The sequence below is a fragment of the Drosophila biarmipes genome, chromosome 2L, assembly GCF_025231255.1.
Source record: "Drosophila biarmipes strain raj3 chromosome 2L, RU_DBia_V1.1, whole genome shotgun sequence".
Taxonomy (NCBI): domain Eukaryota; kingdom Metazoa; phylum Arthropoda; class Insecta; order Diptera; family Drosophilidae; genus Drosophila; species Drosophila biarmipes.
Genome location: NC_066612.1, coordinates 14756357 through 14771539, shown reverse-complemented (window position 1 = coordinate 14771539; position 15183 = coordinate 14756357). Strand labels below are relative to the sequence as shown.

Here is a 15183-nt window from a genome sequence, read left to right as displayed (position 1 = left end):
TATATCTTAAAGAACATATATTATACAAAATAAAATAAATATATTTTTAAGCGCCACTCGTAAAACAATATAATATACAAGTTTTTAATGACATTTACACAGGTATTCATTTTCAAATTTTGCTTGTACTACCAAAAATTACACAAAAATTAAACTAAATAAAGCTAAATAACATTTACCAATCGTAAGGAGCAAAAGCCTGGGGTTATATGTAGGTCTAATGACTTTTTAATTAATTTTAAATATTTGTTAAACGATTTTATTGAAAAATATGTATGACCTTTTCATTAGACATTGTAAAGTGCCTGTAATTACAAATTCCTAATTACAATTTTTTTTTTTAAATAATCACTTGAACTAGGTCTATTCCACTCTTCTACCAAAAAAAAGTTTCAATATTTTAGAAAGCGCCATTTAGTAGCACCAGCATAAAAAACCAACTAAAAATGAATATAAGTAAGACAAAAATAAGAGCATTATGCATATTTAAACATCGCGCCTTTTAGGGTAAGACAGAATTTCAACGGTCTGGCAGCACGGAGTCTTTTTCTTTGGGTTGTGTCTTGGGTTAGTGGGGACTGCATCCGCAGCTACAGAGCTTTTCCTTTTAAGCGCGTCTTTTGAATGAATAATTCCAAAAAACGAACAAGACTCAAAAACTTCATTTAACAATCAATTAATTTGGCCACAATCGACAAGCACCACTCCTCAAGTGATGTAAATCAGCTAATACCCTTAACCACTTCTCCCTCATTAAGCAGTTGACATATCTAGATTTGAGTGCGGCTAGCCATTAAAAATGATTCACATCAGCAACAAAAATGATTCATGAGTGCAGGACGCAGTGGCACAACATTTGGCAACCGCAAGTCGGAGGCATTAGCCAAATTTGGCAACACTCTTACCAAATTGGCGACGCACGCACCTGGCAGATATACGATTTCGTATGCAAATTTTGACACTAATCTGCGGCATTACTGCGGTTGCTCCTCCTCCCAGTAGTCCGCAGCCGGAGCTTGACAAAGCGTGAAAAATGCGCACGCACCCGCCAATCGAATCGGTTCGGATCGGATCGGATCGGGCCAAGAATAGTCGGGGTTAAGGCCTGATCGGTGGAAAATCGCATTCGAATCGCTGACTGCGCATGCGCAGCGACCAACAGCCAACAGCTGCCCTCCGGGGCGTATGCGCAACATTCGATTGTCGATTCTCAATATATTTTCCTCAGCGGCTGCCCCATGATAAATGGCCAGTTTTATTGGAAACTCTGTACGACATTTTCGCTGGCCAACAAACAACCAGAAAAAAACTGAAACCCAAAAAACAAATAAAAGCCGTGCGACAAGTTTAAATGGCCAAAACGCTTTATTCGCAGCTTAGTTGCCACCCATTTTATATATATTTATTTATTTTGCGTTATTTCACCCGATGTTGTAAGTGTTTTTCATTTTTATGACAGCCTTCGCTTTTCGTGCCATGTGACAAATTTTATTTATATACACCGCTGGTTTTATGCGATTTTAATTAAGGCATAATGGAATTATCACGCTACTGTGGGGCCCCCAAAAAAATTAGTTCCAATTTGTCTTTTCATGCAATTTGTGATCCCTGCAAATCCTACGCTCAATTGAAGAGGGTCAAAAGTCGCCAAGTCGCAAGCAAAGAGTTGGCGGAGATTTTGAATTTGCTTGGTGGGCAATTAACGAATTTCGCCAATTGAACGACAGGCTGAACTCATTTCCGCTTGGAGACCACAAACGAGTACTGAATCATACATATATGTATATATTTAATACGATGAACTGCTGCCAGAAGGCAATCGTTTGCTCCTCAAAGCAAATGCAATGTCAGGCTCAGTGAAGTGAGACAATTACTTTTGATTTGCCTGGCAAAATGTATTTTTAATGTGGGTTACGAGAGCTTAAGTCGGTGACTATATGCATCTGGTCTTTATACTATACAAAACGGGGTGTAATGGGGCTGATGTCATCACGCCACCATAAGTATACATTTCCCAGAGCGCTTTACTTTTACATAAGCTTACTTACTATTATATTGCTTGGTTATTACTAAACAAGATATAATATAGATTTATTTTACTAAGTATTACGAAAGTGATAAGTAATAGTCTATGAAAATATTTTGTTAGTAATCATTCCTTAACCATTTTATTTGTAGTAAGATATTGCAACAAATTAAAGAATCAGACTCTTAATCTTTTTGGTTTGGTTGGCTTTTATTATAGATTAGAAATTCTGAAGAAATGGGTTACAGGGGAACCTAGAAAATGTTAGTCTTCGGCAGACTCTTTTGAAAACTGATCAATTTTGAAGATCCACCTAGTCGGCACTGGGCACACATCCCACCTTGTAGATCCTGAAGGGCACATTGCGTCGGCGCTCGTCCAAGGTGATCAGCATGCAGTAGAGAAGCTGCTGCAGCTTGCGCATCCTGAGGACATAGGGAGCACTCTCGCAGTCCTTGAAGAGGGGCCTTCCCTTCGCCTGGCAGTGGAAGAGGAAGAAGGCTCCCCCGGAGGCATATTCCGGTATGAAGCCGAAGGCCAGGGCCTGATCCCTCAGCTGGAGGATGCCCGTTTGCAGGTGCTGGGCAAAGAACGCACTCAACGCCGATCCCAAGCTCTTGGTCTTGTTGTACAACTTGCCGGACGAGAACTTCTCGATGTCCACCCAAAAGTTGCGTCCACCCAGGCAGCAGAAGGTGTTCAAAGTTTCCAGGGACAGTTCGCCCACCAAATCCCTGCGCTGCCTGGCGGCCAAACTTTCATCGTAGTATTCCTCCCCGTTCACCAGAATCGTGTCCAGTAAATGGGAGTCCCAGCAGTCCAGTGAATGGAAGCTGCCGGCACAACAGGCCACCACACAGCAGGCCAGGATCTTGCCGGGAGCAGAGGTCCTGCCGGATGCGGACTCCGAGGAGGTACTACTCCCCTCGGGTTCCACTTGGTGGGCGGTGCCCCACAAGGACCACAATCGGTTGTCGACCTCCACTTCGTAGCTCGCCTCCTTGTCGTCCTTTTTCCTCCGCAGGCAACCATCCGCATTGTGGTCCAGAAGACGACTCCACAGCGGCAAGGGATTCGCAAGAGTTTTCAAGGGCTCAGGAGTGGCCAGGTCCTTGTCCACCGCCCGGGAGGGAATGGACTTTTTTTTGGGTGGCGCCCACATTTTGGAAGTCGAAATTGATGGGAAAGTGCTGGGTGTCTCACGGCCAAGTGTGATGTGTATTCTTTTAGATTTTCACTGATTCTGGATATCTAAGTTTACATCGTCTTTATGCGAAATGATCTCACTCCATCCCCTTTCTTTTAGACCACCCTTTAAAACCCCAGTGAAACCACTTCTCTCATACCATCTAATTACGATTTATTTATTTGTTTCAATTACAAGTACAATAATAAAGATATTACAAAGATGTACAAATTACAACAAAGTTAAGAGTGATCGAGTGTTTATGACGGGTGTGGAGTTGTGACTACGCGTAACTGTTTGATTTTCGTGGGTGAGGTGATGTGAGGGTGACCGAGTAACATTTACATGGACGATGTCGAGAGGGTGACCCGGGTGGCCAGAACGGAGAACTGCTCCAGCCGACGGCATCCCGCGCTCCTGTGTGTGATTTGTGCAGATTCGTGAGGGCAAAGTGACTAAAAACTCGTTGAAGAAATTCAGTTAAGTCCGGGCTAAGCACCGAAACTCCCGGCCGGCTTTAACTTCAGCTTGCAGTCCCGTGATTAAGTCCGGTTGGGGCCGGATCCGCCAGCTCATTTGCATAGCGGCAAGTGCCGGAAGGATGCCAGCAGGAGGGGCAGCAGCAGGAGCAGGAGCAGCGGGGCGGAGCCACTGCCTCCGTTGCAGCCGTCGGTGGTGCAGGTGCGGCAGTAGACGGTCTTTATGTAGGACGAGGTCTGGTCATTGGCGCACTTGTCCGCCGAGTCGTCCATGTCCTCGTAGAAGCAGGAGCGCGAAATCACCCGCTTGCCGTAGACTGAAAAATATTTAGGAAGAGAGAGCAGCGTTTAACATTTTAATTTAACTATTTTAATTAATGTCTGCTCTGTGAGTGCGCATTAAATATAATTTATGTGTGCGTACGTGCCGGCGTGGGCTGCTTATTCGAGCCATGAAAAAATCTCTGAAATGACATTTGAAATTGCCGCAAGGCAAAAATAAAATAAAAGCAATGTAGTCATGGTTCATAGGCTGCTGCCAGCAATTAAAAAAATAATAAATAAAAGGGGGACTTGTGTTAGTTTCGTAGCCATTTTTTGTTTAATAACACCATACCCTTCATGCTTCTTTCCCTTATTCTACTTCTTAGAAAGTAGTTAGTAAGACATTTGGTCACCCCTTTGGGCCTGCAACGGGTTCAAGGTTTTTTATATATTTTTTTTCTCCGCAAAAAATATCAAAAAAAAACTGAGCCGCCTCCAAAACGCACACGATTTGCCGAATCGTACCTCAAACTCGACGAAACTGGAGACAATTTGCAATCAGACGGCAAATGAAAACCAGAAAGAGCAAATCACACAAAAAGTCCCCAACAAATTGCGTGTTTTGTGTGTGTGAGCAGCAAATAGAACAAAACGACAAACTGGTAAAAATATTTCCAACGGAATACGGCAAAAGCGAACTTTAAAGCCGCTCGAAATGGTCAGAGCTGGCCATTTTTGTGATTGGCTCAGACGACGGACGGTGGGCCACCGTCGAACTAATAAAATTGTTGACAATTGTCGCCTTATCACGGCCGTCGCATCAAACAAGGCTCAGAGCCGCCATCAGAATGCAGCGGCCGCCGTGTGTGCCACATTGCGCATACGCCGCGTGCTCCGCTCGCCATGGCAGCCCGGCCGAAAATGCCGCTCGGACATTGTCTACCGCACACACAGCGCAATAAATTTAAATTTTAATTAATTTAATTATTTATGGCTCGCTATGTGTGTTTAATCAAAAATGGTTACAGCGAACATGGAAAACTAAAGCGAGCAATATAAGATACTTTACTCTTGGGTAAAAAGCATATTTTACTAAGATTTATCTTTGCTTTTTAGATATTCTGCAACATTGAAAACAAATTGCTTTATTTTCTAAAAAATATCATTAGCTCACAGTCAATATAGGAAAACCTTTTAACTTAACTAAAATAAATCAATAAATGTTATTTGAAAGTGGTCAAAGTCAGCCCCAAACTAGTTAACTTGTAAGCCAAAACATGTATATCAAAAATTGACTTTATGCTTGCCTCCCTTTTGGTTCCACGATTCCCCGGGGAAAGGAGGCAGAAAGAGGCTGTTGGCCGCCAAAAATGGTCCTAGACCGACTTGCAACTTATTGGGAACCGCGAAGCCAGTGCAACAGGTTGCAAAATATTGGCAGTCACAGACTTAAGTCGACAACCTGCGGCTAATTGCCTGGCTTCATATTTTGGCTTTTGGAATACACTTTTAATTTGACATTTGCCAAAAGTTAGCCACTCGTCTAAGCTTAACTTCATAAGCAATTAATTTGCCGGGCAATCAAAAAACCCCGATGGCAACAACAAGTTGCATCGCCTAGTTGCATTTTTCTCAGACACATTCTGCCGCCATAGCCCCCGATCTGCGCCCCTCATCTGGGACTCGTAATTGAGCGCTTCACGCTGTGCAACAACTTAATTAATTTATATGTATTTTGTGTATTTTTTCCTTAGCCCGCTCGGCCCGTATATTATGTATTTTGCGCATTACAAGCGCTGCTCATGTTGCTCTGGGACCAAAACCCAGTCGGAGATACAGATACAGCGACGGTCGAGAGTCTGCAATTGCAATTTTAATTGCCAACTGCCAGGCTCAAAGCTTGCAAATATTCGCCGAACCAATTTGTAGACGCATGATTGCAAAAATTTAATGGTGTTCATTAATTGGCAATAAGAAATTGCTTAAATCCCGGCCGCTGCTTTTGATGGGCTTTAAATTGCAACGAATTCATTCGTTGCTTTTTGTTAATTAATATATGACAGCTTAACTTTTGATTTACCATTCCACCTTTACGACCTAACTAACCCTTCATAAAAACCTGTTTCTTTTACAATAAACAAAATGTTTTTATAATGTATATCCACGTTCTTTAGTGGCTTCAATTCGTATCCATCAATGGTGTTGCAGTTTTTCATGCGGCTTAGATAAATTACTGTTTTTATGGAGCGTGCAATAGAGTTTTTCCAAAGGCAATTACAACATTTGTAGTCAACAGATTGTGTATTTCATTGTTTGACTGGTTGACCCACATTAAAAGCAAAAACCGACTCGTCTGCCGGTAGGTAAATTTATGCGGCGACCAAAACAATGCAAAGTGAATTTAGATCAAAATGTAACGACGCGGATCGCTTGGTAAGTTTGGTTTTGGCTTTGTTTTGGTCTGCCTTTCTTGTCATATGCAAATGAACAAATTGCTCTGGCCACAGACAACAATAAAACCAGCAGTAAAACCGGGTGGACAGCGCTCTGAAATCGGACTTAAGATCGCCGGGCCCACCTCGAAATATCACTCATACGTCCCGTTCGCCGGCTCTTTCTCCACATAAATTTGCCGTAAATTAGCGGCACATGCAACTGCGGGCCAAAATGTCGCCACTTGTTGTTGTTCCTGTGGTGGTTGTTGTTTTCCCGCCCGGTCGCTACCTGCCGCGCCCCCTGGCAAACGCCCAGCAGCCGCGGCAGCCGCCGTTGCCTTTGCAGATCCAAGTCGTTCCATTGGCAATTGTCCGCTGTTTTGCTTTTTCTTTTTGTAGTTTTTGTGTCGCCTGCACTTGTTTGGACTTTGTCAGGGCAATAAATTTCAATCTTGTTTGACTCTCGGCCGCAGCCGGGTGTGAGTTGCGTCGATCTAGCGATCCCCGCCCTCCGCACCACTAAAAAAATATACTGAACAAATTATAGTTGATATCTTAATACTTAAGTTGGGACCATGTAATAATTTTGTAGTGGAAAATAAATTATTTAAGATATTAAACACTTTTCAACGAATCATTTTCATTTTTGCAATTGCTTTTTTTAAATAGAAAAGGTCAATTCTTTGAATGGAATCTAAAATTTCAGGCTAGATATTTTTTTCTTGAGTTAGCAGTTAATGACATCAATTTTATGTCGATGAAGTATAAACCTGAAAAGGACTATTAGGCATGTTTCAAGGATCGGAATAAAGGTTGGCTTATATGTTATCCGAAACTATTACCTGAAAGGATATGGATTTGATTTACTCGAGAATTTGTTATTAAAATGATCCTCCTGAATTTGTTGTATTACTTGTGTCTGAACAATTTAATATTTGGGAATATGTTCTTGTACTTTGTTTTTCTACGTGTAGCCTGTCCAAAGACCGCACACGCGGTCACAACAATGCAAATGCAACGGGTGCACAATTATTCATGCCTATGGATTTTCTTTTGGAGGTGCACTGACACCGAGTGAATACAGGTTGGCCATAAAGCTATTTAGCCTTATAGAGGGGGTTCGGGGTTCGATCTCACCTTCCTGCACCAGTTTCTTGCAGACGGGCCGGGCATTCACCGACTTGGCGCCCACGGAATAGGTGCAGTTCACGTAGCTCCAGTAGCGCTGCTGCTCCGAGATGGACTCCGGCATGAAGGGATCGTTGCAGAACTCGCCGTTCGAGACGTCCGTGGAGCAGCGCCAGCATCGAAGCACCGCGTTGGCTGAAAAGGGTAATTAATATCAATTAATGGGGCCATTTACAATCCAGATAATCTTCCTGGCATTGAAAGATATTGCAAAACCATTTCTCAACATGTGTCTTTAAGTGTAAGCAATTGGCATTCTTAAGTGAGATATATTTTCAATAGAAGTTTGTAGGGCATTAAAAAAATAGAATATTAATAATTTCTCCAAGTTACATATGCAAATAAAAATACTTCGAAATTTTTGAGCAAAATCTCCCCACTTTTCCTAACTGATATTCTGTGTATCCATGAGAACCAGCTATGGAAATCATAATAAAGTAACTAACTAATCCTTGCTTTCGGAATCATAACCGTTCCACTAATGAATCGCATCCCATCATATTCAACTGGAATTGCCACTAGGCCATAATTTCCTGCTGCGTTTAGTGCCGTTGACGGAGATCTTTGAAATACTGCCGAGCCGCCACTAGCTTTAGTCGGGAGCCTTTTGGCCGAGTTATTTATGCGACAGCCTATGGGGCAACTGCCTTATAAAAGTGTCAAAAAGTTCGACTGCGGCTGGTTTATGCGTGCGATTAGCCCCTGCGACTAGTGTGTAAATAATTATTTGATTAAATAGAGCCAACGATTGTTGCACCGCGAAAAATAATCATTTAAATACCAGGTTTCATTTTTGAAAAGCATCGAAGATCATTAAAGTGTTCGAAACTTGTAACAGCTGATTTTCCGATAGAAAAAGATTGGAAATGTGTTAAATAAATAACATTTTTCATTAGGAAATAATTTTAGTTTTAAAAACCGAATGCCCAAGATTTATTCTTGCTGCGTGTGGTGCCGAGAATACTTGAGTGATGATGATGACTGCGGCTGTGATGGCGGCCATAAAACTCGTTTCGCCGGCCAATTTAAACGTCAAACGTTAACGTTCGGGTTAAATGCACTTAGCCAACACTTTGAGGTGCGTTTAAACGAAAGCCTAGATAAGTCGAAAGGCTGGAAAGACGGAAGCGGGGGGAAAGGGGAAAGGCCGGAGAAGTGTGCCAACGCATTGGCCGAAAACGTGTTTTTTTCGGCCAGCGACCGCATTTGGCCATAAACAACCAGCATAAACATTGCAATTTGCGTTCGATTCGCATTCGCATTGGCAGTTGGCAATTCAATGCGATCGAGAGCCGAAAAACTGCCGCGAAAACGGCGTAACCGAGATGGAAATTATAATCATTTACAATATATTGAAATTAATTGACAGCTGAATTGTCAGATCGTTTGCAGAATTGTTTATTTGCGCGCCCGCTCCAAGTCGGTGGCAGTTTACTAATGGTAATGACTGTAATTCCATGGAAACTGAAAATTGATATTGTGCCTGTCAGTGGCTGTGGTTGCATTATGCCAACCGATGTGGCAGCCGCAACTGCCCCCAAACATGGTCAGAAGCATACGAGTCCGAGTCCGAATCCAAATCGAATCGAATTTGGGCCCGAATGGTGGCCGCTAAGTGCGTAAGTATTTGTTGGACGAGATGTTTTCGCCGATTCTTTTGGCCATCGGAATTCGGCTTTAATCGCCGGGGTAAAAGTAAGAGGGGTATGTTATAGGAAAAGAGCCTGATTCAGAACGAATCTTTAGGTTAAAACCAAGCAAGATTTCTGAATATTATCATAACTTATAACCTGGATACATCACTGGCTTACGATTATATATCTTTATTTAGTCACTTTTCGTTCTGAAAATATACCCACTAATCAATTCCTTCCTGTTCTTCCTACTTCAGCCCTACCTTAATGCACCCTTAAAAGAAACCCACTAATTACATACCTTCTTTATATTTTCCTACCCCTGACAATCCAGTTCCAGCTCTGCCAAGCCTATGAAAAAGATGGAGTTTGTGGCCCTTTGCGACCATATGGGCATTTGGAATTCCAGTACATCGTCAGTACGAGTCTCCAACAATGGGGGAAAAAGTTTCCCACACAGCGACAACGGGGTTCACATGCAATTGTTCCATTAAGCCCCAAACTTGAGGCGAACTGCAAGTTGGACTTGCAACATTTGGGTCTGCCCCCGAACATCTATAATACATAAGTCCGCAAACCCTACGACTTTGCCCCCAAAAGAAACGTGTTGATTACCAGCCCCCTATATTTCCCTCCCAAAAACTCCCACAAATGTCGTCCGTATCGCAACGCATTAAACTGGGAAACCTACGAGTGTGTGGAACATCCACTGTGGGGTGGGTGCCACTTTGTGACCCTAAAAGTAATAGAGGTTCGGTTGAGTTTCGATAGAAAGTTTCGCTGTGCCTTTGACTGGCATGCAATCTGGGTTCGTTCAACTGCGAAAACACAAAATGCACAGCCCGTCGTCAACGTTTATCGAAATTGCAGCATATTTGTGCCGAATGCCTAATTTGTTAACCAGCTAGGTAGGAATTCAAGCATTGCAAAGGGTTGGGCCTTGGTAGGTACCTAGTAAACACATTTCAAAATCTTGGTAAATAACATTTAAGATTTGATGCATGAAAATGCGCAATATTATGCATATCACATATACTTTTCGAAGTGCTTTGACTTTCGTTTTCGCTTTTAATAGATTTAATGGCTAGTACAATGTACATATTTGGCATCTGCAGTGACCATAAAATGTGGATATGCGGATGGATTCAAAATATACAATATATGTACTAAACTCACAGAAGACGAAGTGTAGAGAAAAAAGTGGAAGGAAAGGGTAGTTTTATTATTCACATTTATAACACATCCTTTCATTACCATTCTTTTATTTGGTCATTATACTAAAAAATGCCAATTTTTAAAGCATAAATCCCCTTTTACTGCTTGATAATATAGTGCAATTAATAATCATTTTACCAGCTCTATTTCTTTTGCTTTTCTAGGGTTATTAGTTCAACTATCATATTCAAGATTATTGCGTTTTACATCGCAGTAAATTGCCGTGAATTAGTAAGCGCTAAATGGATTTAATTAGGCTTGGCCCAGGCCCCTTCTACAACAGCGGATTATTAATTAAGACGATCTGCCGACTGGCATTTAAGATTACGCAGAGGCCATGGCTGGATATGCCTCATCGAGTATCTGGCTAGCGGATGAGCTGTTTATACTGAAATAATTACAAGTCTCGGTAATGTGTGTTGATTCTGGCCATACCCTTTAATTTTCATTACTTCCATATCGTTCTAGTTGATCTGAGATTAGTCATTCCGGTTGAGGTGGGCCCGAGTGGTCAGTTGGCTTTATGCCTTTCAAAGTTGTCAATTGCCACGCCCACGCAACATAAACACAAATAAACTTTTAGTTGATGACATGACCAGATATGCGACACGCTTTTCCATTGAAATTTTGATTCAAGTTTGAGTAATTGCTAAGGCCTCCGTAGGAAAAAAATTCTGTTTACACCCCCTTATGCGGAATGAGAAAATGTCCAGAAAAAAAACAAGAGTAGCATGTTTCATTTCTCCGCATTTTTCTCCGACATTCTTGGCTATTTATGAAATTTATTTTCTCTGCATTTTTAAGGTTGAGAAAATGTTTTCGTTCTCATTACCGCCGAGCGTCGTGCATTTGAAGTAAAAATAAACACCAATGAGCTGAGGAAAAATATCGAACGAGTGTAGAAATAATAATAAATCATGGAAATTTCAGCACTCGTTGTTTTTCTCTTGCCTCTCTTAAATTGCAGGTATAGGTATATCAAGAGGAGTTCATCTGTCCAGACAAATTAATGATAATGCGAAAAGTATATGCAGACAGATGGCCATTTCAAGAGACTTATCAATGGGGTCAATCGTAAAAAACAACTGATTACATTCAATTATCACTATTGATTTATTTTTTATTGAATTATATTCTTTCTTATTCTCCCAAGCAACAACGAGTATAATTAAATTTTAACCGAATAAGTAAAAAACATTTCCCTTTTTCGTAAAAATCCTTTAGTTTGCTTTAATATTTCCACACCTTTAAATGATTTTATCCACAGTCGCCTTTTTCTTGAACATAGTTTCCCGAGCTCTCAGCAACCGCCAAATACTTTAATCTGGCTGAGTTTCCCCCATTTTCCGCATAAGCGAACCCTTTTCACTTGGTTCAGTGAACTCAGCTCGTGTTGTTGCACATTTAAATGGGAAATCACGCCCAGGCACTTAAGTCACTCCCAGCCACCCAAAACTCCCACTTCACCTAATTAGCTGCCATTTTATGCAGGTCGCCGAGCGCGGAACTCAAAACCCACCTGTGTTGAAAAACATCAGCAGGGATAGAAGGCCGAGCAGAAGGCAGCCTGTTGAGCCGTAGGATGTCATGATTCCTGCTATTCCTTGTATATTCCTTTGTGGGAAACGCTAGATGTATCACTGCACAAGCACTGCACTTTCAAAACGGTTGAATTTTCTATTTCTTAGGGCCTATGGTATTCCAAAGTAGTTTTCGGCTTGCGCGACTCTGCGAACACGCATGCGACCCGTTGACAAACTGACTGCGAACTGAAGCCGAAACGAACTGAAGCTGAGAACTGAAAACTGAACACTGGGCACTGAACACTGAACACTGAGTGCTACGCGACAGTTGAACCAATAACAAAACGAACCCAACCCCGACGCACACGAGTCGCCATGAGAGAGATCGTTGAAGGCGGTGGATTGAAAGGCGGGAAGCCAGGCAGCGGTTGAAAGAGTGCCGCTTTCAACTGGAAGAACACTATTCGGGGGTCTGCCGTTCGGTCTCGGATTGGGTTGAGTGGATTCGAGTGGATTCGAGTGGAGTGGAGCGGCGCTGGGTCGGGTTTGGGAGTTTACTGCTCCGCGATATGGCTGCACTTTTTTAATGGTGCCCGCAAACACTTGCAGTTTCAAAGGCAGCACAGTGGCGCAAAGTAAATTTATTTTGAATTTTGGAAAGGAATTTATACATACGCCTATAACTATTATTTTATTTTTCCCCAAAGGTCGTCGGATAACAGAGAAATCAAAAGAAACATTGTAGTTGACTGCCTCCACTATCACATACCCTTTACTCTAACCTTTATTTGCTCAATGGTTACGCCACCTAGCGGATATAAATATTTAACAGAAATAAGAATTTTTAATCCCTTCAAACTTAGTGGCAAGAGATATATTTATAACAGAAAATTCAAATAGAAGCACTAGTTGATTGCCTCGACTATCACATACCCTTCTGTATGGTAGCGCCACCTAGTGGTGTGGCCATTTCGAAACAGTCGAATTTTTGAAGAATGCGTAATAAGATACTCCTTACCCATGCCTTATTTCATTAAAATTGGAAAGAAATTAAGTCAAAGAAATATTTATCGTTTTACCATTAACAAAATATATATATTAACTATATTATAACCTTTATCTAACAACTGACTAAGGCGCCGAACCAAAGTCGGTGGAATTCGTTCGGTTAGGTACTTGATTCCGCTACAGGATCTTCCTCAGACAGCTCCTTTAACCTACTCATGGTAACCTGCACCTTGATTTTAACAGATTCGAGATCCACCAAATGCGATACCAGTTTCCTATATAATCCCGAATCGGTGGGATTGTCCCTCAGGTTGGCACCAGTTGCCGCAGTGAGGCGACCTACAGTTTCAATCACGTTGGTTAGGGTGGCATAGAACTCCTCAGCCGCGGCCAGGGTAGCTATGTCGTTCCCCTGCTCGGCCAGCAAACTGTTGCAACTCCTTAGAATGCTTGAAAACATAGAGCGGTCCACAGGAGGCATCACAGACTCGGCGGATCTGGGCGAAACAGAGGTGAACGAGGCCGAAGAGGGACCTTCAGAGTAGAAGGCATCGGATATGCCAGAAGTCGTTGGGAAAGTGGGTTGGGGTGTGGCACCCGTCGAGGCCAGCCACGCGGCAGCAGGACCCCGAGATCTTCCCACAGGACTTACTGCCGCCACAGCCACGTTCTCATTGGGTTCCCCCTAAGGAGTATTTTTTTATATCTATAAGTTTACTCTAAGTTTCCAGATACTTGCCACCACGTCTTGAGCATGGCTCCAATTTGAAGAGCCTGCGATCTCCACTCTATCTGCTTGATTTCGAAGCGACATTGTTTGGTCTTAGTACAAACTAGAATTTTATCGCTTTGAATATTATAAACGTTATGCAAAACTGTAAGAATGTGTTTACGTTGGAGTTGTGTAAAGCCACACTGACTTTTATTCTAAGGCTAAGATGATCACGATATTTGGCTTTGTTAAGCAGATTGTATATATAGATTAGAACTGCAAAGTTTAGAGAGTGCTACTAATAAAAGTAATATCCTGGTTGTTAGTTAAAGTGGGGATAACATCCTAGATAGGCCATGAGCCCTCCCAACAAGGGATTATTTAAATGGTAAACTTGTTTGAAGATCACATACGATGCAAAAAGAAAAGAAAATAATAATTAAAATAATAATATACCTTTAAAAACCAGAAGAAGAAACGGTTTGTTAAGTACTACAAAATGAATATGATATATATATATATGATATGGTATATTGACCATAAAAATTCTACCAGTAACTACTGCAGTTTTTCGTATTTATTTGTGGCGATAAAATCGGTATTGACCCACTGTGCACTGCAGTCGATGTGTTTTGCCGGACCATTTGACGCCTAATGGCAGCCACCGTCGCCGTTTCAATCGTCATCGTCACTCTGGTTCTGCTCCGACTTTTCCAGTGCAATATTCAATATTCACTTCGATTTGGCCGTCAGTGTCGCCCGTCTAATCAAGTGCAACTCTCTGATAAGGAAACGCATTCGGTTGAAGGGGAATATTTGGCAGGGGTTTTTCCTTTGCAACCAAAAATGTTCCACGTACTTTATGCTTTTTCAATTGCTGTCGGAAAGTGTGGGTATTTTGGGGTTTGTCTTTTATTGCCTCTGCGGTTGAGCGAGTGCGTTCGAATTCAATGATGTTTGTCTTGTGTTCGGTTTAGTCAACGACAACTGGATTTTGTTACGACTTTTTGTGCGAATCCAACTGATACGAGTTAGTTATGAAAACGTTTTATTAGATGCGTTTTATAGCCAAAGAAGAGAGAAGCCTTGAGGATTTTACGTTAGTTTAATCACATTTCAAAATATTCCATATACGAGCTTAGAGAAAAAGGAAACTTAATATTGGGCTTATGAAATTTTACATTGAATTACACACTGTTTTATAAGAATTTATAATTGAGCGTCATTAATTAATAATTAAAGATATTTGGACTTTAATATTTCGAACCTTTTCCCTCTTTTTAATTAAAATACAATATAAATATAGAAAAAACAAAAAATAAATATTGGTTTTCATTTCGGGCTAATTTCATACAATTACGAAACAATTTTTCCTAAGCTCAATTGCTGTCCAAAGCCAAGACAAGTTCAATGGCCAGACAAATAATCGGCTAATCACTAGTACCTCAGGCCAAAAAACCCTATTGAAGGAGTCTACATTGTGTCAGTCACTAGTAATCCCAAAAAACTTTCC

General features: G+C 41.6%; 3 protein-coding genes across 3 annotated transcripts; all 3 read right to left on the bottom strand.

The window, feature by feature from the left end:
- Window positions 1–2217: 2217 nt before the first annotated feature.
- Window positions 2218–3247, bottom strand: LOC108033280 (uncharacterized). The gene has a single exon (XM_017107547.3). It carries the CDS (start codon window positions 3186–3188, stop codon window positions 2340–2342), a length of 849 nt encoding a protein of 282 aa, XP_016963036.1. The 5' UTR covers window positions 3189–3247; the 3' UTR covers window positions 2218–2339.
- A 122-nt stretch (window positions 3248–3369) lies between these two features.
- LOC108034295 (uncharacterized) lies at window positions 3370–12256 on the bottom strand. Its single transcript, XM_017109157.3, has 3 exons — window positions 11947–12256; window positions 7528–7713; window positions 3370–4008 (listed from the first exon to the last, which is right to left on the bottom strand). The coding sequence occupies exons 1-3, from the start codon at window positions 12014–12016 to the stop codon at window positions 3785–3787; spliced, it is 480 nt and encodes a 159-aa protein (XP_016964646.1). The 5' UTR covers window positions 12017–12256; the 3' UTR covers window positions 3370–3784.
- A 758-nt stretch (window positions 12257–13014) lies between these two features.
- On the bottom strand, window positions 13015–13884 carry LOC108033523 (uncharacterized). The gene is made up of 2 exons (XM_017107868.3): window positions 13698–13884; window positions 13015–13643 (listed from the first exon to the last, which is right to left on the bottom strand). Exons 1-2 carry the CDS (start codon window positions 13770–13772, stop codon window positions 13119–13121), a joined length of 600 nt encoding a protein of 199 aa, XP_016963357.1. The 5' UTR covers window positions 13773–13884; the 3' UTR covers window positions 13015–13118.
- Window positions 13885–15183: the final 1299 nt, after the last annotated feature.